Source organism: Theropithecus gelada, chromosome 15, assembly GCF_003255815.1.
Source record: "Theropithecus gelada isolate Dixy chromosome 15, Tgel_1.0, whole genome shotgun sequence".
Taxonomy (NCBI): Eukaryota; Metazoa; Chordata; class Mammalia; order Primates; family Cercopithecidae; genus Theropithecus; species Theropithecus gelada.
In genome coordinates, this window is record NC_037683.1 from 7,759,522 (window position 1) to 7,786,855 (window position 27,334).

The window sequence follows — 27,334 nt, forward strand, 5'->3', positions numbered from 1 at the left end:
GGAGGACGCGGAAAGTGCACAGCGCGGGGCGGCCGCACCCCTCCTCTCTCCTCTCCCCGGACCTCAGCAAGTCCCTGCCACAGAAATGAAATGCGAAGATCTCAGCATGAACTCCATGGGGTGGTTGTGAGGACCAAGTGCCGTCGGGAAGTCGGCGCTCAAACATGACTCTGCTGCCTTTGGGACGGTGCGGCTGCTGTGACAACAGTGGCCAGTCAAATTAATTGGAATGAACTCGTGTCTTAATAAAACCGATTTCTTGGACACTCACAGGCACTCTGCACCGTACATCAGTCATTTCATTCTCAAAACTGCATGAAATAGGACTTCGCATTCCCATTTCCAGAAAAGTCAGGAAGCTGGAGCTGGGGCGCAAGGCCACCAGCAGGAGAACCCATGACTCCAGGAAAAGCGGAGATCAGGGGGCAGGATGGGGAACCTGTGGCCAGAGTGACTGTGAAGTCTAGTGTCCAAATCAGGACAGCCAGTCAAGGGAGCACTCCTCATAGTCAAGGGAGCACTCCTCATAGTCAAGGGAGCACTCCTCATAATGGTGGTGGGCCACAGGCATAGACAGGCGCTGTCCGGGGCAGACAGCACTCGGAATGGCCCCACCGTGCACACTGAGCGTGCCTGCATCTGATTCCTAGGGTTGGGACCCTGAGATTTTTTTTTTTTTTTTTTTTTTTTTTGAGGCAGAGTCTTGCTCTGTGGCCCGGAGCTGGAGTGCAATGGCTTGATGTCGGCTCACTGCAACCTTCGCCTCCAGGTTCAAGTGATTCTCCTGCCTCAGCCTCCCAAGTAGCTGGGACTACAGGCACACACCACCACGCCCCACTAATGTTTGTATTTTTAGTAGAGATGGGTTTTCACCATGTTGGCCAGGCTGGTCTTGAACTCCTGACCTAAGGTGATCCACCTGCCTCGGCCTCCCAAAATGCTGGGATTACAGGCGTGAGCCACCACGCCCAGCCGAGATCATCTTTTTTTCTGTGGCTGTCCCTGGGGAGGGAAGTGCCCTGAGGGGCTAGGCAGAATGGGATGGGGCTGAGGTCGGGGCAGCAGTCCAGGGGCAGGCCCCTCCTCCCCAGCAAGACCAGCGCCCACCTCTCCTAGGTGACGCTCCTCTGTCCATTCACCAAGGGTTTGGATTTGGCCAAGCTGCATGACCTTGGGCGAGGCACTTGACCTGGCTGAGCTTCAGTCCCCTGATCTTCACAATGAAGTAACCCAGAACACACTAAGCAGGGACTTTTGTAACTTTGATGACTTGCTGGATGGGTTAAGCAGAGGGTAAAAGCTTACTGTTATCACCCTAGGTGGATGGGAGCAGACTTAGGACAGAGCTCTCATAATGCACTTCCCTCTCCAGGCTCCAGCAGCCAATTGCCCTGGCCAGTCGGGCTGGTTGGCCCCAGTCAGCCATCCTACAGGGCAGGGGCCACCCCACCTTCTACTCAGCTGCTGGACTGCATTGCTAGCCAGATGTTCAACAGCTGCCGCATTCCACCCGGCAGTGGCCCCACCTCTGAGGCCAGAGAATGGATCAGCACATGCACCAGGCATGATTAGACTGTGTGAGTCACAACATGTCAGGCCCGAGTTCTCCACCCATCAGGGATGCTGGGACTAAGCTTTGCTGGATCCCACTGCTTGAATGGATAAAGGCTGAATGCCAAGAGCAGGCAACAGGACGACTGTGTGCCATCGGCTGAGACACTGGAGGGAGGCGGGAGGGAGACATCAGACCCTATCCCAGAGGTCTTGGAAGAACCCCATCTTCTCGACATCACTTATACCGGACGCCAATCACCAAACTCACTGTGCAGCAGCAGCTCCCCCATCTTCGGCCTCTCCACCTCTGCCCAGACATCTAGGGACCAAGTCACTCCTAGCTCAGCTTAATCATGTCAATCCCCCACTGTAGCCTGGATTTTACAGTTTTCTGTGGAGGAGCACACCTCTTCTCTGAACTCCATCTCCCATTAGGTTGGCGGGTGGCACTGGTCATCCATTATATGGCCTTGGATCCAGAGAGATCCTCATTATCCTGGACAGGGGATGGGGAGGACTTCACCTAAGCAGAGAAGCTGGAATCAGGACACAGTCACCAGCTTGTCTCTTGCAAGCACTGGACCTGATGACATGTACACCTGGGGCCATTATGGGGGATGGCGGTGGGAGTGGGTATCCTCTCCTATCGGGCACAAGAAAAGCAAAGAAGGCCACTCTGCAAAGAGAAAACAATGGGCCGGGCACGGGGGCTCATGCCTGAAATCCCAGAACTTTGGGAGGTCAATGCAGGTGGATCATCTGAGGCCAGGAGTTTGAGACCAGCCTGACCAACATAGTGAAACCCTGTCTCTACTAAAAATACAAAAATTAGCTGGGCATGGTGGCAAACGCCTGTAGTCCCAGCTACTCGGGAGGCTGAGGCAGGAGAACTGCTTGAACCTGGGAGGTGGAGGATGCAGTGGGCTGAGATCATGCCACTGCACTCCAGCCTGGGTGACAGAGCGAGACGCCGTCTCAAAAAAAAAAAATTAAAGAGAAAAGAACAAAGTAGATACAGGAGAGGAGAGCAGAGACAGACACAGAGACCAAGAAGAGAGGTGGGAGGGGGAAAGAGGGAAGCCAGCCTATCCTGGAAGCCTCAGGCTCCCCTCCCTAGGCTATCTCCAACACCTAGCAGCCATTTTTACCCCAGGGTTCCAAGCGACTCTCCCAACACCGCTTTTCTGCTGAAATCACCTCAGGAGGAGTTTGGGGCTTGCGGCCAAGAGCCCTGACTGAGCAGCTCCAACATCCCACCCTATTCAACCTGGGTTCCTGGAGTGATGCAAGCTGGCCGAGCCCCCACCCTGCAGGCCCGGGACTGTTGTCCACCCTCTTGCCTGGATTGCTTCCTCCTCTGCCTCCCCACCCTTCAAGTCCCAACCCACACCCTCCCGCTCCTGGATGGCGCCCTTCCCTGATCCTCACCATCCTCAGACACTTGGCTGTGAGATCGTCTCCAGCCTGAACCAGAGGTCAGCTGAGGGCCTCTCTGCACCCCACCTCTCCAACGCCCCAGCTCCTAGGCTTTGCGTGGTAGGTACCTGTGATCACACAACCCCAGAAAAACCCTCTAATGGGAGGCACTGGCCCAGCCACGAGCTCGGCTTTTGCCACCTTCCTACCAACGTCCGGTCCACACGCTGGCCACCTACTAGGTGTGTCATGTGCACACCCACAGCCAGGGCCCTGGCTGCCCACCAGTGGGGGAGGGTGAGAGGCACACCACCCTGCCCAGTAAAACGGTCCTTTATTTCCACGTTAAACAGAATTGGTCTGTGCTGCTGCCCTACCCCTGCCCCTGTCAGGGGAGCCATGGGAGGGGGCTGAGCCCGCAGAGGTGCCTGTCTTCCCAATGCCAAGGCCTTGCCATCTGCTGGAAGAGGGCCTGGGGGAGGGAAGGATGCCAAGAGGAAATGCTGAGGAGTCCTGGGCAGAGGCCGGCATGCGGGCCTGGCCACAGGGCGATTCCCAGGCAGGACAGACTAGAATGGCAGCCAGGCTCGCACACCCTTGTGGCCTCCCGCATGGCAAGTGGTGCTGCAGGGCTGGTTTGGAAAGCGTCAATTAAAGGTCAACTGGGTTGCTGGGGGCACAAAGAAGTGCTCCTGGTAGCCTGAGCCCCCTGACCTAGGCGCTCTTGGGCCTGGCTCTTTGGATAGGTCACACGCTGAAGTGGGTACGGGCCAGGGCGGGCCATTCCCTCAGGGCGTCTGGTGCAGTCCCAGGACCCTGACAGGGAAGCATCCAGTGAAGCCAGTGACACTCTTGCCAGGAGTGGACCTTGCTCTAGCCAGACTAGCAGGCCTGGCCGTGGCCTCAGGGTCTCAGATTCCACTGCTGAGAACCCTCCCAGGATCTTGCATTTCTTGGCCTGTTGGTCCTCTGGCTGTGTCGGGCTGTGGGGCGTGCATGCAGCAACACAGGTCGGGGAGCTGCCGTGAAACAGAGGGCAGCCAGCTCTGGCACTAGAGGCTCCGGCTGTTGCTGACCCCCTTGATCTCTGCAGATCTGCTGAGACCCCCCTGCTGTCTGGAGTGAGTGGATGTAGCACCCCAGGGCATCTCATGTAACAACTTGCCCAATATCCAGAGAGTTCCTGGCACACAGGTGGCTCTCACAACAGCTGTGGACTGTAATGTGTGTGGACCGTAAGCTGTAGACTGGATGGACCTGAACACATGTGGGTCATCACACAGACATGCACCCTCACGTGTGTATGTTATTGACACTGGGGTGTGCCTGTTTATGCATGTGCAGGGGTGAGTGTGCACTGATACCCGGGTGAACTGGGTACGCACATTCAGTCCTGCTGGCAGGGAAGAAGCCACAGACAGAATCGGCAGGGAGTATGACTATTCACGTGGGGGCGAGTTCACAGCAGCCGGCTCCGGGGCACGCCTGTGTGGGCACACCTGTGGGGTAGTGTGCACACCCCGGATCATGTAAACAGCAGGTGGGGGAGTGTGTGCCGGGGATCTGGGCAGCCCTCACTGCCAGCTGGCACAGTTCTCGGGCAGGCTGTGCAGAATGGCCTCCAGGTTCCGTTTGTCAGCGCGGATCTCGGCGAGGTCACTCTCGAAGCCCTGGATCTGCAGCTCCTGCTGCTCAGATTCCTGCTCCAGCAGCCTGAGTTTCCTCTGCAAGGCCCCCGGGGAGTCCAGCTGCAGCCTCAGGCGTTCTAGTGCCCACTGAGTCTCGTTCAGGGCCTGGGCTGGGGCTTGATGGGTGTCCAGCGACCCTGTGGTGGGGCACAAACAGCTTCATTGTGAGCCGGCAGCCCTGCAGGCCCCAGGGCAACCCCCAGCCCTGAGCCTCTCCCCAGCCCAGGCCTCCCAGGATTCCAACAGCCCACCATCCACCAGGGAGATGGAGACCAGAAGGTCTGGGAGGTGGGTGAGGAACCATGCATCCCAACGGGCCCCTGGGCAGACTCGGGAACATCCTCCTGGGTGGCACTTGACAAATGTCATTTTTGTTGATGGATTTATTATTATTGTCAAAAAAGAAGGCCTCAGGTGAGTCCCCTCTGAGTCTTAGTTTACTCATTTACACAACAGTGTGGGAGAGAGGCCCCTGTGATTTTTGCCGGCTCGAACATGCTGGTTCAATTCACTGACACACACATTTACAGATGCTGCCTGTGGGCCTGGATGTGGGCAGTCACTGGGGTAAACCACAGGGTCTCTGGCTTCAGAGCGAGGCAGTGAGGCAGCTGGATCAGGGACTGCAGGCCTGGAAGGCGGCAGTGGGGTCCTGGTTCTGGCCCCTGCATGTCTTCACACTGCTTCCTGGGGTTAAGGACTTCTCTGTGTCTCCCCAAGCATCGACCCTAACCCTAACCCTAACCCCAACCCTAACCCTGGGGCCAGGTGCTCACATTAGAACTGCTAGCAATGGTGACGGAATAGAATCTGCAGGCTGCATTTCTCCCATCTGGCCCTTGTCACCGTGTCACTAAGTGTAATGTTTAACAGAAAGATGGATCTCAGCCAGGTGGGAGAGTGATGGCAATGGGGAGGTAAGTCCAAAGTGGCTTCTTTTTTTTTTTTTTTTTTTTTTTGAGATGGAGTCTCACTCTGTCACCCAGGCTGGAGTGCAGTGGCACAATGTCAGCTCACTGCAACATCCACCTCCTGGATTCAAGTGATTCTCCTGCCTCAGCCTCCCAAGTAGCTGGGATTACAGGCCCACACCACCATGCCCAGCTAATTTTTGTATGTATGTATGTATGTGTGTATGCATGTATTTATTTACTGAGACGGAGTCTTGCTCTGTTGTCCAGGCTGGAGTGCAGTGGCACGATCTCGGCTTCCTGTAGCCTCAGGTTCAAGCGATTCTCCTGCCTCAGCCTCCCAAGTATCTGGGATTACAGGCATCTGCCACCACACCCGGCTAATTTTTTGTATTTTTAGTAGAGACAGCGTTTCACCATGTTGGCCAGGCTAGTCTCAAACTCCTGACCTCAGGTGATCTGCCCACCTCAGCCTCCCAAAGTGCTGGGATTACAAGTGTGAGCCACTGCGCCTGGCCTGATTTTTCTATTTTTAGTAGAGACATGGTTTCACCATGTTGGTCAGGCTGGTCTTAAACTCCTAACCTCCTGTGATCCACCCACCTTGGCCTCCCAAAGTGCTGGGACTGCAGGCGTGAGCCACCGCGTCCAGCCCCAAGTGGCTTCTTCTAACCCCGCAGGATTCCACTGGGCCCCAGGACTCCCCAAGGCCCTGGATCTCCTGGGTAAGCAGCTGCGAGCACCAAGCCAGGGTGCAAGAGAAGGTAGAGGGGAGCCAAGGCCCTGCTGACCTGGGAGGACCTCAAGAGGCCCCACGGCCCACAGCAAAATCCAAACAGCCTGGTCTTCGAAGAGATTCAGAAATGGGTTACAGCCCCCACTCTACCTGCCCAGGCTGCCTAGGGCTCCTGGAGCAGGGACCAGGCATGTGCTGTTCAGTCCGCATCCCCAGGCTAAGCACAAGGCCGACACAGAGTGTGACAAGTGAATGAACGACAGTGACAATGCAGGAAAGGTTGAAGAGAGTGTCTGCTCCATGACAGGGCCTTAGGTGTCGACGGGGGGCTACCTGCACGCACTCTGAGTCACTTGGACCCGCAGGTGAGCCATGGCTGTGGCACCCTGGGCACATTATCTAAACTGTGTGCTAGGCGGGGTGTGGTGGCTCTCTCCTGTAATCCTAGCACTTTGGGAACCTGAAGTGGGAGCATCCCTTGAGGCCAGAAGTTCAACATCGGCTTGGTTAACATAACGAGACGCCGTCTCTACAAAAAACAAAAGTAAATGAAAAATAAAAAGAAACTCTCCACGCTCAGTTTCCTCATCTGCAAAATGGCAAAAGAGTAACTGTCCTTGCCTAAAAAAGCGAGTATAAGAATTCTGTAAGATCACATGTGTGAATAGCTTAGTGTGGGCCTGGCGTCCAGACAACGTGCAGAGCGTAGCAATTCTCTCTCCTCTTATTACGAATGATCATTGAAAATGCATGCTGCCACATGGGTGACTCTTGATGACTTTCTGCTAAGTGAAATAAGCCAGTCAAAAGAGGGCAAATAAGGCTGGGCACGGTGGCTCACGCTTGTGATCCCAGCACTTTGGGAGGCCTAGGCAGGAGGATCACTTGAGCCCAGGAGTTTGAGACCAGCCTGGGCAACATAAGGAGCATATACTTTTGTCTCATAAAACAAAAAAAAATTAGCTGGGTGTGGTGGTGCCTGCCTGTGATCCCAGCTACTTGGAAGCCTGAAGTGGAAGAATTGCTTGAGCCCAGGAGTTTGAAGCTGCAGTGAGCCACGACTGCACCACTGCACTCCAGCCTGGGTAACAGAGCAAGATCCTGTCTCCAAAAAAATTTTAAAAGCACAAATACGGCATGATTCCAGTTATATGAGGTTTCATATTTCCAGAGTAGTCAAATTCTTTTCTTGAGACAAGAGTCTCACTCTGTCGCCCAGGCTGGAGTGCAGTGTTGCGATCTGGGCTCACTGCAACCTCTGCCTCCCAGGTTCAAGTGATTCTCCTGCCTCAGCCTCCTGTGTAGCTGAGATTACAGGCATGTGCCACCATGCCTGACTATTTTTTTTTTTTATATCTTTAGAAGAGACAGGGTTTCACCATGTTGGTCCAGCTGGTCTCAAACTCCTGCCCTCAAATGATCCGCCCGCCTCAGCCTCTCAAAGTGCTGGGATTACAGGCATGAGCTACTGCGCCTGGCCCAGAGTAGTCAAATTCATAGAGACAGAAACTAGAATGATGGCTGCCAGGGGCTGGGGGAGGGAAATGGGGGGTTAGTGTTTCAGGAAGACAGAGCTTCAGTTGGAGATGATGAAAGTGTCCTGGAGATGGGTAGTGGTGATGATCGCACAGCAATGAATATACTTAACGCTGCTGAACTGTACACTTCAAAATGGTTAAGATGGAAAATATTATGTGTCTTTTACAATTTGAAAAAAATACATGCTCTTCTTTTCAGTCCAACTGCCCTGTATGCTGTCTCCTGAGCCTCCCCACAACACTGGGCCTCTGGGACTGTCGTGCCTTGGGAGGTGCTATTCCCTTCATCCAAAATGCCTCCTTGCTAAGGCCCGTCCTGAATCTGACCTCCTTCCTACGAGCCGCTATTTACTCACTCTCAACATACACCACGCACTGTGGTAAGCGCTTTCTAAACCACCCCATTGTTACTCCCATTTTCCAGATGGGCGATCCGAGGCTCAGAGAGGTGGAGTGACTTGCCCAAGGTCTAAGGGCCAAAGAAGGGACAGAGCCAGAGTTGGATCTTGGTCTGATCCCAAACCAGCACCTGATGCCACATTTTCGGCCATGACAGTCTTTCTTCTTCTCCTGAACCCTCAGCTCCTAAGGGCTGACCTGCTCATCCAGTGCCTACGGTGAGTTTTCTGTGTGCCCCCCTGCCCCACGCTCAACGATAGAGGCCTCTGGAGGCACAAAGAGTTACTCAAAGTGAACTCACTTCTAGATGCCAACCCTGTCTTACATGGCACAGGGGGTTGGGCGTGGTTATAAATGCTTGTGATTGATCGAAAAGATGGGGATGCGGGAAGCATGGTGATGAGGACAAGGAGGAAATCTTCCCCAGGACTGGAGCTCACAGGAAGATCCGATCCTAGAGGTGCCCCACGGACCCAGGGGTTCAGGGCCCAGCCTTGGGGTCTCCTTACCCAGCCTGGCAAGCAGCTCTGACAAGGCCTCGATGTCCTTCTCCAGGGAGATGCGTGATTCCCGGATCTGCTGCTCCATCTCGCTCAGCCCAGCACCCACCTTCCAGGGGGAGGAGGAAGAAACAACTTGAATGGCACCCCCACCCTGGCTGCCAGGGGCAGGAGGCAATAGTGTGGGGGCCCTGGCACACGTACCTGCTCAGCTTCCTCCAGCTCCTGTCGGCGTGCTTCAGAATCCAGCACCTGCCGGGACGCCTGTTGGAGCGTGGCTTGCGTCTGGCTGGTGAGCCGGCTGGCACGGCGGTGCACCTGGTTCCCCTCCCTCAGCAAGGCCTTGGCAAGCTATGGGATGGGTGGCAGTGGCAGGGAGAAGAGGTGAGTGCAGTACGTCCTTTTGGAGGTAAATAGCTCTTATGGCAATAATGTCAAGTAGTCTGTACCAGGCAGATCATTCATTCATTCATGCATGCAACAAATACGTACTGAACGCAGGCTAAGTGCTGGGCACCGTGCAGACTGCTGGCTACCACACATTTCTCTCAGGAGGAGAAATCCCCACTATTTTACAGATGAGGAAACAGAGGCACAGAGGGGAGGAGGGGCTGGCCAGAGCCCAAGTGGCATGACAAGAGATCAAGCCAGGGAGCCCCTACAGCAAATTCAGCACTTTTCCTAGGCACCATAAAGACAGTTTCCTTGGTGTGTGAGCAACAGAACCAGCAACAGAGCTGGGGAGATATGCAATGATTAGAATTTGGCACCAATTTTTAAAAAGCCTAGTTAAAATCAGCCAGGGCTGGGTGCGGTGGCTCATGCCTATGGTCCCAGCACTTTGGGAGGGTGAGGCAGGAGGCTTGCTTGAGGCCAGAGGTTCAAGACCAGCCTGGGCAACATAGTGAGACCCCAGTCTTTCTCTTCCTTTCTTTTTTTTTTTCTTTGTTTGAGGCAGAGTCTTACTCTGTCGCCCAGGCTGGAGTACAGTGGTGCAATCCGGCTCACTGCAACCTCCACATCCCAGGTTCAAGTAATTCTTGTGTGTCAGCCTCCGGAGTGGTTGGGACTACAGGTGCGCGACACCATGCCCGGCTAATTTTTTTGTATTTTTAGTAGAGACAGGGTTTTACCATGTTGGCCAGGCTGGTCTCGAACTCCTGACCTCAAGTGACCTGCCTGCCTCGGCCTCCCAAAGTGCTGGGATTACAGGAGTGAGCCACCCCACCCGACCGAGACTCCACAGCTCTACAAAAAAAAAAAAATTAGCCAGGCACAGTGGCACAGACCTGTAGTCCCAGTTACTCAGGAGGCTGAGGCAGGAAGGTCACTTAAGCCCGAGGGTTTGAAGCTGCAGTGAGCTGTGACTGTGCTACTGTACTCCAGCCTGGGCGACAGTCTCTACAAAACACACACACACACACACACACACACACACACACACACAAAACTTAAGCTGGGTGCAGTGGCTCATGCCTGTAATCCCAGCACTTTGGGAGGCCAAGGCAGGTGGATCACCTGAGATCGGAAGTTGGAGACCAGCCTGGCCAACGTGGTGAAACCCCGCTCTACTAAAAATACAAAAATTAGCCAGGTGTGGTGGAACACGCCTATAATCCCAGCCACTCTGGGATCTGAGGCAGGAGAATCACTTGAACCCAGGAGGCAGAGGTTGCAGTGAGCTGAGATGGCACCAGTGCACTCCAGCCTGAGCCACAGAGTAAGACTCTGTCTCAAAAAATTAAGAAAAAAATTAGGCCGGGCGCGGTGGCTCAAGCCTGTAATCCCAGCACTTTGGGAGGCCGAGACGGGTGGATCACAAGGTCAGGAGATCGAGACCATCCTGGCTAACCCGGTGAAACCCCGTCTCTACTAAAAAATACAAAAAACTAGCCGGGTGAGGTGGCAGGCACCTGTAATCCCAGCTACTCGGGAGGCTGAGGCAGGAGAATGGCGTAAACCCGGGAGGCGGAGCTTGCAGTGAGCTGAGATCCGGCCACTGCACTCTAGCCTGGGCGACAGAGCGAGACTCCGTCTCAACAAAAAAAAAAAAAAAAAAAAAAAAAAAAAAAAAAAAAAAAAAAAAAAAGAAAAAAATTAAAAACAAAAAGGCAGGTAAAATAAATAAATGCAAACTTCAAAATAACAAAAAAGAAAAGAAAAATCTAGAAGTTTAGGCAGGAAAGCCAGCAGACCCAGGTGTAAGTCCTGGTTAAGTTCATGAGCCTGGCTGCACCTCAGTATTCTCACCTGTACAGTGGGGACAGCAATGACACCTATTTTGTGAGGAACCACAGGCTCACCCCTGTGAAGTCCCTAAGCTAAATGCCTGGGCCCACTGAGCAGTGAGTGAGTGTGGAGTAGTCAGCACGGATGTCGGGAAGGGACCCACGGAAGGGCGGTCCCCCCAGGAGGCAGGAGGCCACTGTTGTCACAGCCACTGCCCTGACCTTGGCACTGTCCTTGGCCAACACCTCTGCTTCTCTGCCCTTCTTCTTGGCACTGGAGGAAAGAGGGGCCGCGTTTCCTAGCATCCTCTCCGCCTGCTTGGTCTTCTTTCTCATGTCTGCAAGGAGTCTGTCCCTGACGGAGTCTGCCTTCCTCTGCAGTGCCGCCTGGTCCTTGGGCCGAGGAAACTGCAGCTTCATTCCTGCAAACCCGGCTGAGGCTGGGTCAGGGGAACTGGGCTCACACCTCCAGCGCCTCCCAGGCAGCCGCTGGCAGAGCTGCCTGGCTGGCCACAGACCCCTGGACAACGAGTGGAGGTTTGAGGTACATGCAACCTGCGTATCACCTTCTCAGGCTTATCCAGGAGGAAACAAAAGCAAGCAAGACACAGACATACTGCTCGGGGAATTTTGAGATGGGTATTCATTCTATTAGGATGTCTATTAAAGTCAAGGAATTACATGGTGGTCCATGCTGGGGCCAGTGATGGGGGCTAGCACAGTCCACGGCTCAGTCTGCTCAGCTCGGCATTTTCATGTACTGCCTATATCTAAACAATACTTTGAGGCAGTGTATAGTGATGGGTAAATCAACAAATGGTTCCTTACCATGGAAAACCAAGAGTCTGATGTAACTGGAAGGATGAGGAAGGACAGAGGAGGGAGAAGTACCAGAAAATCTGGATAATGACATTGCAGAAACCAAATGTTCGATTGATCACTGAGCTCTCAAGCAATCAAGACAAAAAGGGAAATGTTACAATTGTTTTTTTTTTTTTTTTTTTTGAGACGGAGTCTCGCTCTGTCGCCCAGGCTGGAGTGCAGTGGCCGGATCTCAGCTCACTGCAAGCTCTGCCTCCCGGGTTCCCGCCATTCTCCTGCCTCAGCCTCCCGAGTAGCTGGGACTACAGGCGCCCACAACCGCGCCCGGCTAATTTTTTGTATTTTTAGTAGAGACGAGGTTTCACCGTGGTCTCGATCTCCTGACCTTGTGATCCGCCCGCCTCGGCCTCCCAAAGTGCTGGGATTACAGGCGTGAGCCACCGCACCCGGCCTTTGTTTGTTTTTTTTTTTTTTTTTTGAGATAAGGTCTCCGCCCAGGCTGGAGTGCAGTGGAGAGATCTCAGCTCACTGCAACCTCTGCCTCACGGGTTTAAGTGATTTTCCTGCCTTAGCCTCCTAAGTAGCTGAGATTACAAGCGCACAACACCATACCCGGCTAATCTTTTTTTTTTTTTTTTTTTTTTTTTAGTAGAGATGGAGTTTCACCTTGTTGGCCAGGCTGATTGCAAATTCCTGGCTTCAAGTGATCCACCCACCTTGGCTTCCCAAAGTGCTGGGATTACAGGTGTGAGCCACCACACCTGGTAGAAATGTTAGAATTCCCATAGATTTTATTATTCAGTAAGAAGCAGTTTCCTTCTTGGTAAACAAAGAGACTATTTCCTTTCCTTTCAGGTAACATTCTAAGGGGAAATTTAGTCAGATGTGGTGGCTCACACCTGTAATCCCAGCTACTCTGGAGGCTGAAGCAGGAGGATCAGTCCAGGAGTTCGAAACCAGCCTAGGAAACATAGTGAGACCTCATCTCTACAAGACGACAAAAGCTTAGCTGGGCATGGTGGCACACACCTATAGACCTAGCTACTCATGAGACTGAGATGGAAGGATCACTTGAGGCCAGGAGTTGGAGGCTACAGTGAGCTATGATTGCACCACTGCACTCCAGCCTGGGTGACAGAGTGAGACCCCAACTCAAAAAAAAATTCTAAAGGAAGTTTACCATCAAAAGAAGTGATTACAGGCCGGGCGCCGTGGCTCACACCTGTAATCCTAACACTTTGGGAGGCTGAGGTGGGTGGATCACCAGAGGTCAGGAGTTCAAAATCAGCCTGGCCAAACTGGTGAAACCCCGTCTCTACTAAATATACCAGAAAAGGCTGGGCGCGGTGGCTCACGCCTGTAATCCCAGCACTTTGGGAGGCCGAGATGGGCAGATCATGAGGTCAGGAGATCGAGACCATCCTGACTAACACGGTGAAACCCCCGTCTCTACTAAAAATACAAAAATTAGCCGGGCGCGGTGGCGGGCGCCTGTAGTCCCAGCCACACGGGAGGCTGAGGCAGGAGAATGGCGTGAACCCGGGAGGCGGAGCTTGCAGTGAGTGGAGATCGCGCCACCGCACTCTAGCCTGGGCGACAGAGCGAGACTCCGTCTCAAAAAAAAAAAAAAAATAGCCGGGTATGGTGGTGGGCACCTGTAATCCCAGCTACTAGGGAGGCTGAGGCAGGAAAATCGCTCGAACCCAGGAGGCAGAGGTTGCATTGAGGCGAGATTGTGCCACTGCACTTCAGCCTGGGTGACAGAGACTATCTCAGGAAAAAAAAATAATAATAAATTACGGATTACAGTGGACAAAGTCAATTTTAAAATGAATGAAGCTTTCTAATGTTTGGGGGCATAGTATTATAGAATTGTTCTGCCCAGAAATTAGCTCTGCTTTGCTCCTTTTTACACAAAATTGATGTTTCTCAACATGTATTCTGTGGAACCCTAATTCTCCACGGTGTTAACAAACGTTAGGGGGAAGTGTCAATTAAGTTGAAAGTGAAGCAGGTTTCTTTATTACAGGCCTTCTCAGAGCCTTTAATATTCTCAAGTGTTCTCTGTAAGACCTCAAGAGGATGCTGCAGCCAGAGACAGTTCCTAAACTTATTTGAATACAAGCCCTCTCTTGGCAGAGCGTATCATAGGCTAGGAGACCCCTGGCCACACCCTGGGGAAAACTGCTCCACAGTTGACTTCGTGAATTTTCCTTTTATCCTGAACACCAGCGGAGCACAGCCCAGCTGGTGTAAGAGGGGGTGTCTCTAAAATGGGATCAGAATGGGAAAAAGAGCCTGGGGTTAGAGGTTTGAGGTGAGCCCTCTTGTGGATTATGGGAGCAGTGCAAGGAAACTTCCATCCACTACAAAGAAGAACGTTCTCATTCTCAGAACCCCGACAATGAGAAGGTAAAACCTTGTAAGGTAGTGAGATCCCCATTGTAGAAGACAGGCAAGCTAAGGGTGGATGAGTCTACTTCCAGGTTTTAGATTTGCACCAGATGACCGTAAGACCTCTTATCATTCTAATGTTCTAAGATCCTAACATTCCATCCTTATAAGTCATTGAATGTACCTTTTTCTAAATATGACTCTAGATACTTAAGCATACACGGCCATGCCTTTCCCACAGGAAGTCCCCAAACGATGGGTGACTAGGACTTCAAGCTGCCAGGAAGCTGGGGAACAGGACTACTGACAGCCCATCCTCTGCCCCCGAGGGGCTGGGTCCACAGCTAGAGCTCCATCTCTTCTCGGCAATGGGCAGGGTTGGGGAGGGAGGCCACAGAACCAAGACAACAGCAGAAGCCTGACTTCTGGCCTCAGACCCCAAGAGACATCTGGGGTTCAGAGTATGTTCCTTATCCAGCCTGTTGGATAAGGAGCCACAAATAAAGGGTGAGGGGGCTTCTCTCTGGAGCAAACTGGATATCACAGAAGCCCATTGTACAGGTGGGTACTTGTAGAATTGTAATACTTGCTGGCTTCTATTCCCAGCTCAGCTCTGACCCAGGGATGAATAGCAATTCCTTTCCTCAGCCTACCCATCTGCAAAATGGGGGTGCTTGGCCCTATTTTCCTAAAGTTCAAAAAAAGGCCCGGAATGGCATCAACCCATAGCCCCTTCTAAAGAGAAACTCCATCCCCTTCCCATAGCCCCAACCCAACATTGGACCCGGACAGCCATATTTGTACCAGATAACTAACTGGAGCCCGGGCCAGAGTGGACTTGACCTGGGTGGACAGCCAATGATGTCAGAGTCTCCTCTCACTTGGTCTGGAGGGGCTCTGCGTGTGGTCTGATGACCTGGGGTGTATAGGATAGCCACATGGGCAAGTCCAAGGGGAGTGATGTATGAGATGGGGCAGGATCCTGAGAGGTGGAGGGAAAGTCCACTTGGTTTCATTAAACCCACAAGACCAGACTCCTGTCCCCTGCAAGCCTGCCCTGGCTGAGGCGAGAGCTGAGTGGCTGTCAGGGGCGTTTGTGCATCACAGAGCCTAGTGGTCAGCTGGACTCACGTACCTTCCAGGTCGGCCAGCAGAGTCCTGGCTCCCATGACGGTCACTGTGGCAGCCTGGACAGACGAGGAAGCCTGGGTCAGGGCGGTTCTGGCCTCCTGGTGTAGCTGGAGAGAGACGAGGAGAGGCTGGACAGCTGGCTCCACAGGTACAGGGCCTGGGGGCAGCTCAGTGGGCACCAAACCCACATATATGGGTGCCCAAGTCATCACCAAATCCCTGACTCTGGGCCATGCTGTCCACCAGGAGCACCTGATCTGTGCTATTATATAAAAGTTGAACCCTGAATATCTCCCAAGAGATACCTGTCCACAAAAATCCCAAAGGAAAACTGAAACACTAGGATTAAATGAATGAGAATAGCCAGGCGCAGTGGCTCATGCCTGTAATCCCAGCACTTTGGGAGGCCAAGGCGGGCAGATCATGAGGTCAGGAGATCGAGACCATCCTGGCAAACACGGTGAAACCTTGTCTCTACTAAAAATACAAAAAATTAGCCGGGCGTGGTGGCAGGCGCCTGTAATCCCAGCTACTTGGGAGGCTGAGGCAGGAGAAAGGCGTGAACCCGGGAGGTGGAGCTTGCAGTGAACCGAGATCGCGCCACTGTTCCACTGCACTCCATCCTGGGTGACAGAGCGAGACTCCGTCTCAAAAAAAAAAAAAAAAAAAAAAAAAAAAAGAATGAGAAGAACACCTGAACATCTCTTCCAAACATGTTCTATTGGCCATGCACAGGGGCTCTTGCCCATAATCCCAGCACTTGGGGAGGCTGAGGTGGGCAGATCACTTGAGGTCAGGAGTTCGAGACCAGTCTGGCCAACATGGTGAAACCCTGTCTCTACTAAAAATTAAAAAAGAAAAATTAGCTAGGTGTGGTGGTGCATGCCTGAAATGCCAGCTACTCAGGGAGGCTGAGGCAGGAGGATGGCTTGAATCTGTGGGCAGAGGTTATAGCGAACCGAGATCAAGCCACTATACTGTAGCCTGGGTGGCATAAAGACTCCATCTCAAAAAAAAGAGAAGAGAAGAGGAGAGGAGAGGAGAGGACAAGACTGCTCTATCTCAGCAAGTGGATGTGAAAATCACAAATCTGTTTATGACACACCTTGACTTATGGAAAATCAGTTTCTTCCCCGCTGCCACTCAATAGGACTAGATCCACTGAAAGAATTTGGGTTTGATGGATGAGTGGGTAAACAAAATATGCTTCATCTACACAGTGGAGTATGACTGAGCCTTAAAAAGGGAGGAAGTATAGATCCAGGCTGCAAGGCAGGTGAACCCTGAAAAGATAATGCTAATAGGAGGAAGCCTGACACCATCGGTACATATTACATGATTCTGTTTCTTCGAAAGTGCTGGGCGAAGGAAATCTACAGAGACAGAGAACAGAGCGGAGGCTGCCAGGGCCTCGGGAGTGGAAATGAGGAGTGACTGCTGAGTGGGCATGGGGTTAGGGGTGGTGAAAATGTTCTGAAACTAGACTGAGGTGGAGGTGGCACAACTTTGTGAATGTGCTAAAAGCCATTTAATCTAAAATGGGTGTTTGTATGCCATGTGAATGTCACTATAATAAGAATAAATAGTAGGCCGGGCGCGGTGGCTCACGCCTGTAATCCCAGCACTTTGGGAGGCCAAGGCGGGTGGATCACAAGGTCAGGAGATCGACACCACGGTGAAACCCCGTCTCTACTAAAAATACAAAAAATTAGCCGGGCGCGGTGGCGGGCGCCTGTAGTCCCAGCTACTCGGGAGGCTGAGGCAGGAGAATGGCGTGAACCCGGGAGGTGGAGCTTGCAGTGAGCCGAGATCGCGCCACTGCACTCCAGCCTGGGTGACAGAGCGAGACTCCGTCTCAAAAAAAAAAAAAAAAAAAAAAAAGAATAAATAAATAGTAGAGTTTGAGGAGCCGCCTAGTACTGCCTCAGGCCTATTCTAATTGCTCATGGGGCGGGGAGGAGAACGAAGGTATGAGTGCTGTGGTGGGGTGAGGCATCAGTACATGCTGGGGCCTGGCCCTAACTCCTGGGGAAGTCACCTCACTTCCTGGCACCCTCACCCTGGACGAGGGCAGTGGACCAGATCAGCAGGTGCTACCCCGGGGCAAAGCCAAGCTCCCCAGGTAAGTGCCGGACACTGGGCTCTGCTCTTCAGATACATTCTCACGCCTCACAGACAGCCCCCTTATCCTGTCTTTAAAAAGAATGGAAGCCGGGCGCGATGGCTCACGCCTGTAATCCCAGCACTCTGGGAGGCTGAGGTGGGGGGATCACCTGAGATCAGGAGTTCAGCCTAGACAACATGGTGAAACCACATCTCCACCAAAAATACAAACATTAGCTGGGCGTGGTGGCGCAGGTCTGTAATCCCAACTATTCTGGAGGCTGAGGCAGGAGAATTGCATGAACCTGGGAGGCAGAGGCTGCAGTGAGCCAAGATTGCACCACTGCACTCCAGCCTTGGCAACAGAGTAAGAGTCTGTCTCAAAAGAAATAAATAAATAAATAAAATAATTAATTAAAAAAAAAAAAAGGAATGGGGCTGGGTGTGGTGGCTCATATCTATAATCCTAGCACGTTGGGAGGCCGAGGCAGGTGGATCACTTGAGGCCAGGAGTTCAAGACCAGCCTGGCCAACATGGTGAAACCCCATTTCTACTAAAAATACAAAAAAATTTAACTAGACACGGTGGCATGCACCTGTAGTCCCAGTTATTCTGGAGGCTGACGCAGGAGAATCACTTGAACCCGGGAAATGGAGGTTGCAGTGAACCGAGATTACACTACTGCACTCCAGCCCGGGCAATAGAGCAAGACTCTATTTCAAAAACAAAATTAAAAACAAACAAAAATATCGGTACAGCTGCCTTGGAAAGTGGCCACTTCTCTGCAGCTTTCAAATGAGCCATGAATGAACTAGAGAATGAACTAATGAATGGAGGCATGAGCGAGAACCATCCCAGGATGGTGGGTGTGGCCCGCATGCTGCTGGTGCTGTCCTCTGTCGGTCTGTCCATCATCTCTTCTCAGGGTATCAGGGTCCCCTCCCCTGCCTCAGGCTGCGTGTGGAGTTTTGCAGGAGGTCCCGCAGGGATGGACAGAGATATCTTTTTTTTTTGTTTTTTTTTTTGAGACGGAGTCATGCTCTGTCGCCCAGGCTGGAGTGCAGTGGCCGGATCTCAGCTCACTGCAAGCTCCGCCTCCCGGGTACACGCCATTCTCCTGCCTCAGCCTCCCAAGTAGCTGGGACTACAAGCGCCCGCCACTTCGCCCGGCTAGTTTTTTGTATTTTTTAGTAGAGACGGGGTTTCACTGTGTTAGCCAGGATGGTCTCGATCTCCTGACCTCGTGATCCGCCGTCTCGGCCTCCCAAAGTGCTGGGATTACAGGCTTCAGCCACCGCGCCCGGCCTTTTTTTTTTTTTTTTTTTTTTAAGACAGAGTCTCACCCTGTTGCCAGACTGGAGTACAGTGGTGCAATCTCAGCTCACTGCAACCTCTGCCTCCTGGGTTCAGCAATTCTCCTGCCTCAGCCTTCCAAATAGCTGGGACTATAGGCGTGTGCCACCACGCCTGGCTAATTTTTTATATTTTTAGTAGAGACGGGGTTTCACCATGTTAGCCAGGATGCTCTCGATCTCCTGACCTTGTGATCCACCCACCTCGGCGTCCCAAAGTGCTGGGATTACAGGCGTGAGCCACTGCGCCCGGCAGGACAGAGCTACTTCTGTCTCTGCCCTTCTCCCTCCTGCAACCCTGACCCCAGATCACCTTCAGGGTAGCCCCAACCTCTCCCAGGTCCCCCGCTTTGAAGCACAAGAGCTGACCTGTGTGAGGGGCTCTGTTTGCCGTAGCGCTGCCTGGGCAGCAGCATGGAGGGTTTGGGCAGCCTTGGTGGCCATGTGCTGTTGTGACACAACTGTCTTCTCCAGGATCTTCGTCTTCAGGCTCAGGTCTTCAGCCCAGGACTTCTGAGGCTGCAGGGAGACAGTGGGATCAGGCAGGGCCTGGCAGGAAGGGCAAGTGGCGGATTCTCTACTTAGGGGAGGTGCCCTGCTGGACTGAGGCATCGGGTCTGCCCCTGGCTGCCAGCCCAGAACCCCAAGCCTCCTGAAAACCTGATGAGCTAGCTGATGCCCCAGGGAGCTCGGAAGCCCAGAGGCAGGAATAGCAGGGGTGGGGCTTTGTGTGGACCCCAGGAGGCAGAGGGGCCAGGGCAGGAGGAGCCAGGCTGGGGAACCCCTCACTTGGGGCTCGGATGACAGCCCTACCAATTTCTAGCTGTGTGGCCTTGAGCAACCCAGCCAACCTCCCCGACCCACACTGCTTACTGCAAAGTGGGAACGCTTCCTCAGCTCCACAGTCCTGAACTGAGACCTGGGGACTGGATGGCTTCAGAATGCAGAATTTCCCAGACTTTAGAGGAGAACTGTGCAGGTGCTACATACGATCGAACACCCTCAGTGGTGCTGGAAGCAGAACCTGGGCTCGAACACACTAACAGCTGTGCATCCCTCTCCAATGCCGTGGGAGGAGCAAAGACCTCAAACAGGCAGCCTTGGGCATCGATCTGGGCTAGCATTTGTCCCAAATGCATTTGTATAAGCTGAATTCTTTCATGTTCAGTTTCGGAGTTTTGGGATTTCAGGGTTACTGAATCGACACAATAGACCTGACTCACACAGAGGTGATGAGTATAAGGTGATGGGCACAGAGGGGCCGGCCCGCTACCTTGTGCATTGCTCCCCAATCTCTGTCCAGCTCCCGTGGAAGCAGCCTTGAAATAACCTAATGGGTGAGTTCCATGTGACAGACTGAGGCTCAGGGAGGGAAAGTCCTTGGCCGAGGTCACAGAGCTGGAGTGGCAGAGCTGGAATTGCATCCTGTGTCCATCTGATGACATTGCTAATGTCATTGTAAGGAGGAAGAGGCCCCAGCCTTGACATTATCATCAACAGAGAATGGTTGGGCTCTGACTCTGCCAAGCCCCATAGATAGGTTATATCATTTGACTTAGCTGTGATATAGTTAAAAATAAGCCACGTCACCGGCCTCTGCCCGGGCCCCACTGGTTTCTCCAGATGCTATAATAGGTTTGTTTGTTTGGTTGGTGTTTTCCTCTTTTTTGAGCTGGAGTCTCGCTCTGTCACCAAGGCTGGAGTGCAGTGCTGCAATCCTGGCTCACTGAAGCCTCTGCCTCCCAGGTTCAAGCCATTCTTCTGCCTCAGCCTCTCTAGCAGCTGGGGTTACAGGCACACACCACCACACCTAGCTAATTTTTGTATTTTTTTTTTGAGACGGAGACGCTCTGCCGCCGGAGTGCAGTGGCTGGATCTCAGCTCACTGCAAGCTCTGCCTCCTGGGTTTACGGCATTCTCCTGCCTCAGCCTCCCGAGTAGCTGGGACTACAGGTGCCGCCACCATGCCCGGCTAGTTTTTTTTTGTATTTTTTTAGTAGAGACGGGGTTTCACCGTGTTAGCAGGATGGTCTCGATCTCCTGACCTCGTGATCCACCCGTCTCGGCCTCCCAAAGTGCTGGGATTACAGGCTTGAGCCACCGCGCCCGGCCAATTTTTGTATTTTTAGTAGAGATGAGGTTTCACTACGTTGGCCAAGGTGGTCTCAATCTCCTGACCTCAGGTCATCCACCCGCCTCGGCCTCCCAAAGTGCTGGGATTACAGGCGTGAGCCACCGCGCCCAGCCTCCAGCTTCTATAATAGATCCTCCCGACCCCACACAGAGCTCTGAGACAACTGAGCTGACCAGAGCTCCCGGGGAAGCCAGCAAAGCCAGGTACGGGGCTGTATCTGTGCCAACTTGCTGCACCACGGCCAACACGCTTTCCGCTTCAGGCAGCACCTCTGCCATAGCCGTCCCCAGTGCTTTCTGGGCCGCCTGGACCTCCTGGTACCTGGGAGGAAACAGAGGCCATGGAGCTGGGTGCAGAACTAGCCCTCCCCATCCCTGTCTGGGTCCCAGGCTGGAGCCATTGGTTTGCAAAGGCCTCTGCCAACTTCCCAGGCAGAATAACCCTCTGTGGGGACGGTACAGCTGCCTCGGAAAGTGGCCGCTTCTCTGCAGCTTTCAAATGAGCCAGACGGGCTGTGAAAGGGCCACATTCTTGTTTCCGCATCATTCACTTCAGCCACGCTTTGCTGAAAGGGCTCTGCTTGGTTTCCACTCAAGAATCACATGTTTGCAAATGTTTGGCTCTTCTGGGTGAATGGCGAAGAGGAAAATGCCCCGTGAAGTGGGGAGCACAGTGGCCCCGGCCCTGGTTCTGGCTCAGCCATGCCCTTTCCGGAGACCTTGGGCACATCCTCACCATGGATGAACGGAGAGCCCTGGGCTGCAGAATCTCTGTGGGCCCTTTTGCCCTGATGGGCCTGTGGTCTATAACCAATCAGCTAGGATGGATTTTCTGTCCTGACCAGCTGTCCACACCCTATCCCACCCATTCCTCCCTGACAAGGGCACTGCTGGGGTGGAGACCTCTGGCTTCCCTTCCATCCTTTACACCTCCTTAAAGAGCCAGTGCCCTGCCCCGGAGTGGGTCATGTGACCTCCCCCAGCCATGCCGACTGGCTCAGGGCAGGACATCTGATCTAAACGGAGCCAATCCCATTCTCGTTTAGGCGCGTCAAGGGGCTCAGCAAGATGTTGGGGAGTCTCCATGGACCTTTAAACTGAGAAGGACAGAAGGGGTCACCAAAGCAGAGAAGCAGAGCCAGCTGTCTGCAGAGGCAGAGAAAGAAGCCGGTGCCGCAGAGGAGCGCAGAGGAGCTACCCTGGGCTGGGGCGCAGGGGCCAGGGGGCGCTCAGGGAATGCTGCAGAGGGAGAGCGAGGTATCTGTTGCTCTGGGTTTCAGTTCTCGTCCCTTCTCTTGAAGAGACTGAGTTGCACTCCCCCTCCCAGGCAAAAGTGGGTTACTGCGACTCACCACCGAGTGGCCCAATGGGGCCACCTGTGGCCCCATTCCCAGCAGGACGCAGACCCAAGACACCAACGACAAAGAATGTCGGGACTCAAGGGAGCTAGCCCTGGAAACAGCAGCCTCTGGCTAGGCCCTGTCGGCTCCAGGAGGCCAACCCTAAAGTTTCTACCCACACCTGGGGAGGCCTCACCTGTCCTCCAGGTCCCGCTGGGTCTCCAGGGCCATCCTTCCCTCCAGCAGACTCCAGAGAAGCGCGTAGCTGGTGTTGGAGGCGAGCAGGGCCCTCTGAGCAGTGGCTGCAATCTTGGTGGCGGTGTCTCTGTGGCTGTGTGAGGACACCCACCTGAGCATCACCAAGGGCTCGCAGGGAAGGGGCCCAGGACCAGAACTACGCCCCCTACTACACAGGCCTCCTGCTGCCCCAAACAGAAGACAGCCACAAAGGTACTTTTTTTTCCATCTTTCTGTGTTACACGTTTCAAGGACAGGAAAGGTACTCCATGCCCTGTTCCTGTTACATAGAGACATGGAGTTTGTGTCTGTTGTCTCGGCATAAGGATTAATAGGATTTTTTTTTTTTTTTCTGAGACAGAGTCTCACTCTATTGCCCTGGCTAGAGTGCAGTCGTGTGATCTCAGCTCACTGCAACCTCCCTTCCCGGGCTCAAGCGATTCTCCTACCTCAGCCTCTCGAGTAGCTGGGATTACAAGTGTGCACCAGCTAATTTTTGTATTTTGGTAGAGACGGGGTCTCACCATGTTGGCCAGGCTGGTCTGGACCTCCTGTCCTCAGGCGATCCACCTGCCTCGGCCTCCCAAAGTGCTGGGATTACAGGTGTGAGCCACCGCCCCCAGCCAGGGCCTTATTTTTTTCTTTTTAAGAGATGGAGTCTTACACTGTTGCCCAGGTTGGAGTGCAGTGGTGCCATCACAGCTCACTGCAACCTCAAACTCCTAGGCTCAAGGGTTCCTCTCGCCTCAGTCTTCCAAGTAGCTGGGACTACAGGTGTATGCCACCATGCCCAGCTAATTTTTTAAATTATTTTGTAGCCATGGGGGTTTCACCATCTTGTCTAAGTTGGTCTGTAACTCCTTGCCTCAAGCAATCCTCATGTGTCGGCCTCCCAAAGTGCTGGGAATACAGGTGTTAGCCACTGTGCCTGGCCAATAGGACATTTTATCACACATGAAAGCATCTCAGTTTGGACAATAAATTGTACAGTCACCCTGATATAGACAGCATAGAAGAGAGTGGTCACAACAGCTTGGGTTTGAATCCTGGCTTTATTGCTTCCAAACTGTGTGTCCTTAGGAAGCTCCTTAACTTCTCTGAATGTTTTCCCATCTGTAAAATGAGTCTAAGGTCCCTGGAGTGTAGCTAAAGGAGAAAATTGTCACAGATCCTGTGTTTTTAGGATCTTAAGCTGCTTTTCTTTTCTTTTTTTTTTTGAGATGGAGTCTCACTCTGTTGCCCAGGTTGGAGTGCAGTGGTGTGATCTCAGCTTACTGCAACCTCTACCTCCCAGGTTCAAGCAATTCTCCTGCCTCAGCCTCCCAAGTAGCTGGAATTACAGGCACCCACCACCATGCCTGGCTAATTTATGGACTTTTAGTGGAGATGGGGTTTTACCATGTTGGCCAGGCTCGTATGGAACTCCTGACCTCAAGTGATCCACCTGCCTCAGCCTCCCAAAGTGCTGGGATTACAGGTGTGAGCCACTGTGCCTGGCCTTAACCTGCTTCCTTTTTTTTTTTGAGACGGAGTCTCGCACTGTTGCCCAGGCTGGAGTGCAGTGGCATGATCTCAGCTCACTGCAAGCTCCGCCTCCTGGGTTCACACCATTCTCCTGCCTCAGCCTCCTGAGTAGCTGGGACTGCTGGTGCCTGCCACCAGGACCGGCTAATTTTTTTTTTCTTTTTTTTTTTTTTTTGAGACGGAGTCTCGCTCTGTCGCCCAGGCTGGAGCGCAGTGGCCGGATCTCAGCTCACTGCAAGCTCCGCCTCCCGGGTTCACACCATTCTCCTGCCTCAGCCTCCTGAGTAGCTGGGACTGCTGGCGCCTGCCACCAGGCCTGGCTAACTTTTTTATATTTTTAGTAAAGACAGGGTTTCACCGTGTTAGCCAGGATGGTCTCGATCTCCTGACCTTGTGATCCACCTGCCTTGGCCTCCCAAAGTGCTGGGATTACAGGCGGGAGCCACCACGCCTGGCCTTAAGTTGCTTCTTAAAGGCAGTGGATGAAACAACCCAATGTCTGTGAACGGAAGATGGATAAACAACATGTGGCATTTCCATACAATGGGATATTATTCAGCCGTAAGAGGAGCAAAGCACCCATCCAGGCCTCGATGTGGATGAGCCTTGAAAACACTGGGCTAAGAAGCTAGCGGTAAAAGGCGACACACTGTGTGATTCCACTTCTATGAAACGCCCAGAATAGGCAAATCTATAGAGACAAAAAGCAGAGCAGTGGTTCCAGGGCCTGGGGGGGGTAAGGAGAAACGGGGGCTGATGGCAGATGGGTCCAGGGGTGTTTTTGGGATGATGAAAATCCTACAATTGGTTGTGGTGATGGCTTTGCAACCCTGAGAATATAGGGAAACCACTGAATTACACAGTGAGACAGAGTCTCACTCTATTGCCCAGGCTGGAGTGCCGTGGGTAAAGGCCTCTGTATAGTGTGAACTATACCCCCAGTATAATAACTTGTATATTATACAACTCTCACAAAGAGAAAGCAGGCAGATGCTCTCCGACGCCTTCAGTCAACCAAGCTTTGCCCCCAACATCTCTGGACTCACCTTGCCTGCCCCTCCACATACTGGTGACACTGCCCCCACCAGACAGCTCTTGTAATATCTGATCCCAACTTCTGGGTGGGGGCACCTGTGGGGCTGACTCTGACTCAGGAACCCCCAGGAGAAGGGCCAGGCACAACCTCACCATGTCTTGGGACTCACCTCCTGGCGAAGGCACGGGCCTCTGTGGCCAGGTGGCTCCATTTGGTGGGTTGGCCGGGACCATCCTGGGGAATCTCCTGTAGAAAGAAGAGGAAGAGAGGAGGAAACTGACTTCCCGTCCCCGAAGGGCAAGGGCCACATCTGGCCCAATTGTGAGGCAGAACTGGATAGCACCAGTCATTCTATAAATGCACAAAGCTGGCCACGACATCGGCATCCAGTGAGCGGAGTCCGAGGATGCAGAAACACCAATAAGGATGCTGCCCACCACTTACTGTGCATTCAGTCTACTCGGAACATGCCTCGCCCTTTGCAAATGTCCTCTCGTTGAATCCGCGGAGGAGGTACTGTGTGATCCCCATTTTGCAGATGAAATTGAGCCTCCCAAAGTAGGGAGTCATACCCAAGGTTACTAGGTCAATGGGAAGGCTGGGGCAGGGACCAATGCCCAGGCTTGGTGTGTTTGGGTAGGGGGGTCCCCTGGGATACCAGAGACGCGAGAATGGCAGCTGCGTGCAGAATCTCCTCTTCCGAGGACTCCAGCACTGCCTCCAGGTCTGCCAGCTGGGTGCAGGTCTTCTGGGCTCCGGCCTGGGCACAGTGGGCACCCTTGCTCAGCCTCTGCAGCTGCTCCCGGGAGGCCTTCACAGCACCCTCGAGGCCCATCATCTGCTCCAGGAAGGCTTCCCGAACCCCTATGGGAAGCCCACAGCCCGGGGGTCACAGAGTGGTGGAGACGTCACACAAAAGCCCCCACCCCAGGGGTCCCCTTCTGTGCTCTCCATTCCCCAGGCATCAGCAGCCCCAAGTACCAACAGGTAGTCCCAAAGGCAGAGTCTCCCCATTTTCCAGATGCAGGCTGAGGCCCAGAGAAGGCAAACATGACCCAAGGTCCCACCCACAGTCAGTCGTCACACACAGGGACCGGGAGAGACCCAGACCTTCTGGGGCCACACAAGCAGTTCTGGACCCCTCAAATCAGCTCTAATTCACCATGTGGCTCACGTGGGCATTTTAAGACATGGTATCTGATAGCCCCTATTTCCACAGTGAGTCCTGCTAACAGGTTCTCAGCTCGCCTCTGTCTGGCTGCTAAAGGAGTGCGGCGCTTATACACATAAAACTTCACAAAGTAATCCAATCCATTTCCGTGCCTTTCCAGGTCCCAAGGCCAAATTCCTCCTGGCTTCAGTGACAGGTCCCTTCTTTTTTTTTTTTTCCTTCCCTCCTTCCCTCCCTCCCTCCGTCCTTCCCTGCTTCCCTCCTTCTCTCCCTCCCTCCTTCCCTGCTTCCCTCCTTCCCTGCTTCCATTCGTAGAAACAAGGTCTTGTTATGTTGCCCAGACTGATCTCGAACTCCTGGGCTCAGGCAATCCTCCTGTCTTGGCCTCCCAAAGTACTAGGATTACAGGAATGAGCCACCACACCCAGCCCTCCTTCTTTTTTCTTATTTACTCATTTATTAATATTTTCTATGAAATTAATATTTCTATGCACTGTGCTGGGCTACGGCAGTGAGCAAAACGGCCCAGAATCAAGACAGCAAGATGCTCCCAGTCGAGCCTCTGGAGCAGCGCCTTGTGACCCCTCGTGAAGGGAGTGAATAAATGAATGAGCCCAGCCCCATCCTCACTGAACTTAGAGTCTGGGTAGGGCAGGGGCATGGGGACAAGGATTGATATTCATAAAATTACAGGTGGGCTAGGGACATTGAAGGAGAGGCCCATGGCAACAGGGTTGTGTTGTGAGGGTCCCCGACAAGACCAGACAGCAGGCACTGGGGGCCTCCCCTTGCCTCCCACCCTCCCACTCTGCGCTCCCGCTGTACCTGGAAGCAGGTGGTGGCCCTGGTAGATGTCCCCCCTTGGGGCCTCTCCCAGCAGAATGTCTAGTGGTCCCCAGGGACTGCCACAGTTGGACCCTTGCAGCCACCCCTCCATCAAAGTCAGTTTGGCCTTCAGCTTGGCTGCCTGGAGACGACAGGAAGAAAAGGTGTATGAGGCTGCTGGCATGCAGGTCCTGCCCAGACACTCCCCCCGGCTTCTACCCTGCCACTCTCCCTGTGGGTTCCCTTCTCCAAATCCTCCCCTGGGCCTCAACACTAAGGGTATGCCGCACCCCTG

The 27,334-nt window shown here is 53.3% G+C and overlaps 1 protein-coding gene across 1 annotated transcript in view; it reads right to left on the reverse strand.

Moving 5' to 3' along the window:
• Positions 1-4,268: 4,268 nt before the first annotated feature.
• LAMC3 (laminin subunit gamma 3) overlaps positions 4,269-27,334 on the reverse strand; it is an 89,434-nt gene continuing 66,368 nt past the window's right edge. Inside the window, exons 18-28 of the mRNA XM_025359558.1 lie at positions 27,040-27,181; positions 25,702-25,907; positions 25,213-25,289; positions 22,443-22,577; positions 21,081-21,228; positions 19,143-19,292; positions 15,322-15,424; positions 11,193-11,392; positions 8,947-9,093; positions 8,752-8,851; positions 4,269-4,795 (exon numbers count right to left, since the gene is read on the reverse strand). Of these exons, the coding sequence (XP_025215343.1) occupies positions 4,545-4,795; positions 8,752-8,851; positions 8,947-9,093; positions 11,193-11,392; positions 15,322-15,424; positions 19,143-19,292; positions 21,081-21,228; positions 22,443-22,577; positions 25,213-25,289; positions 25,702-25,907; positions 27,040-27,181 (1,659 nt within the window). The 3' untranslated portion in view covers positions 4,269-4,544. The remainder of the gene's footprint in view (positions 4,796-8,751; positions 8,852-8,946; positions 9,094-11,192; positions 11,393-15,321; positions 15,425-19,142; positions 19,293-21,080; positions 21,229-22,442; positions 22,578-25,212; positions 25,290-25,701; positions 25,908-27,039; positions 27,182-27,334) is intronic.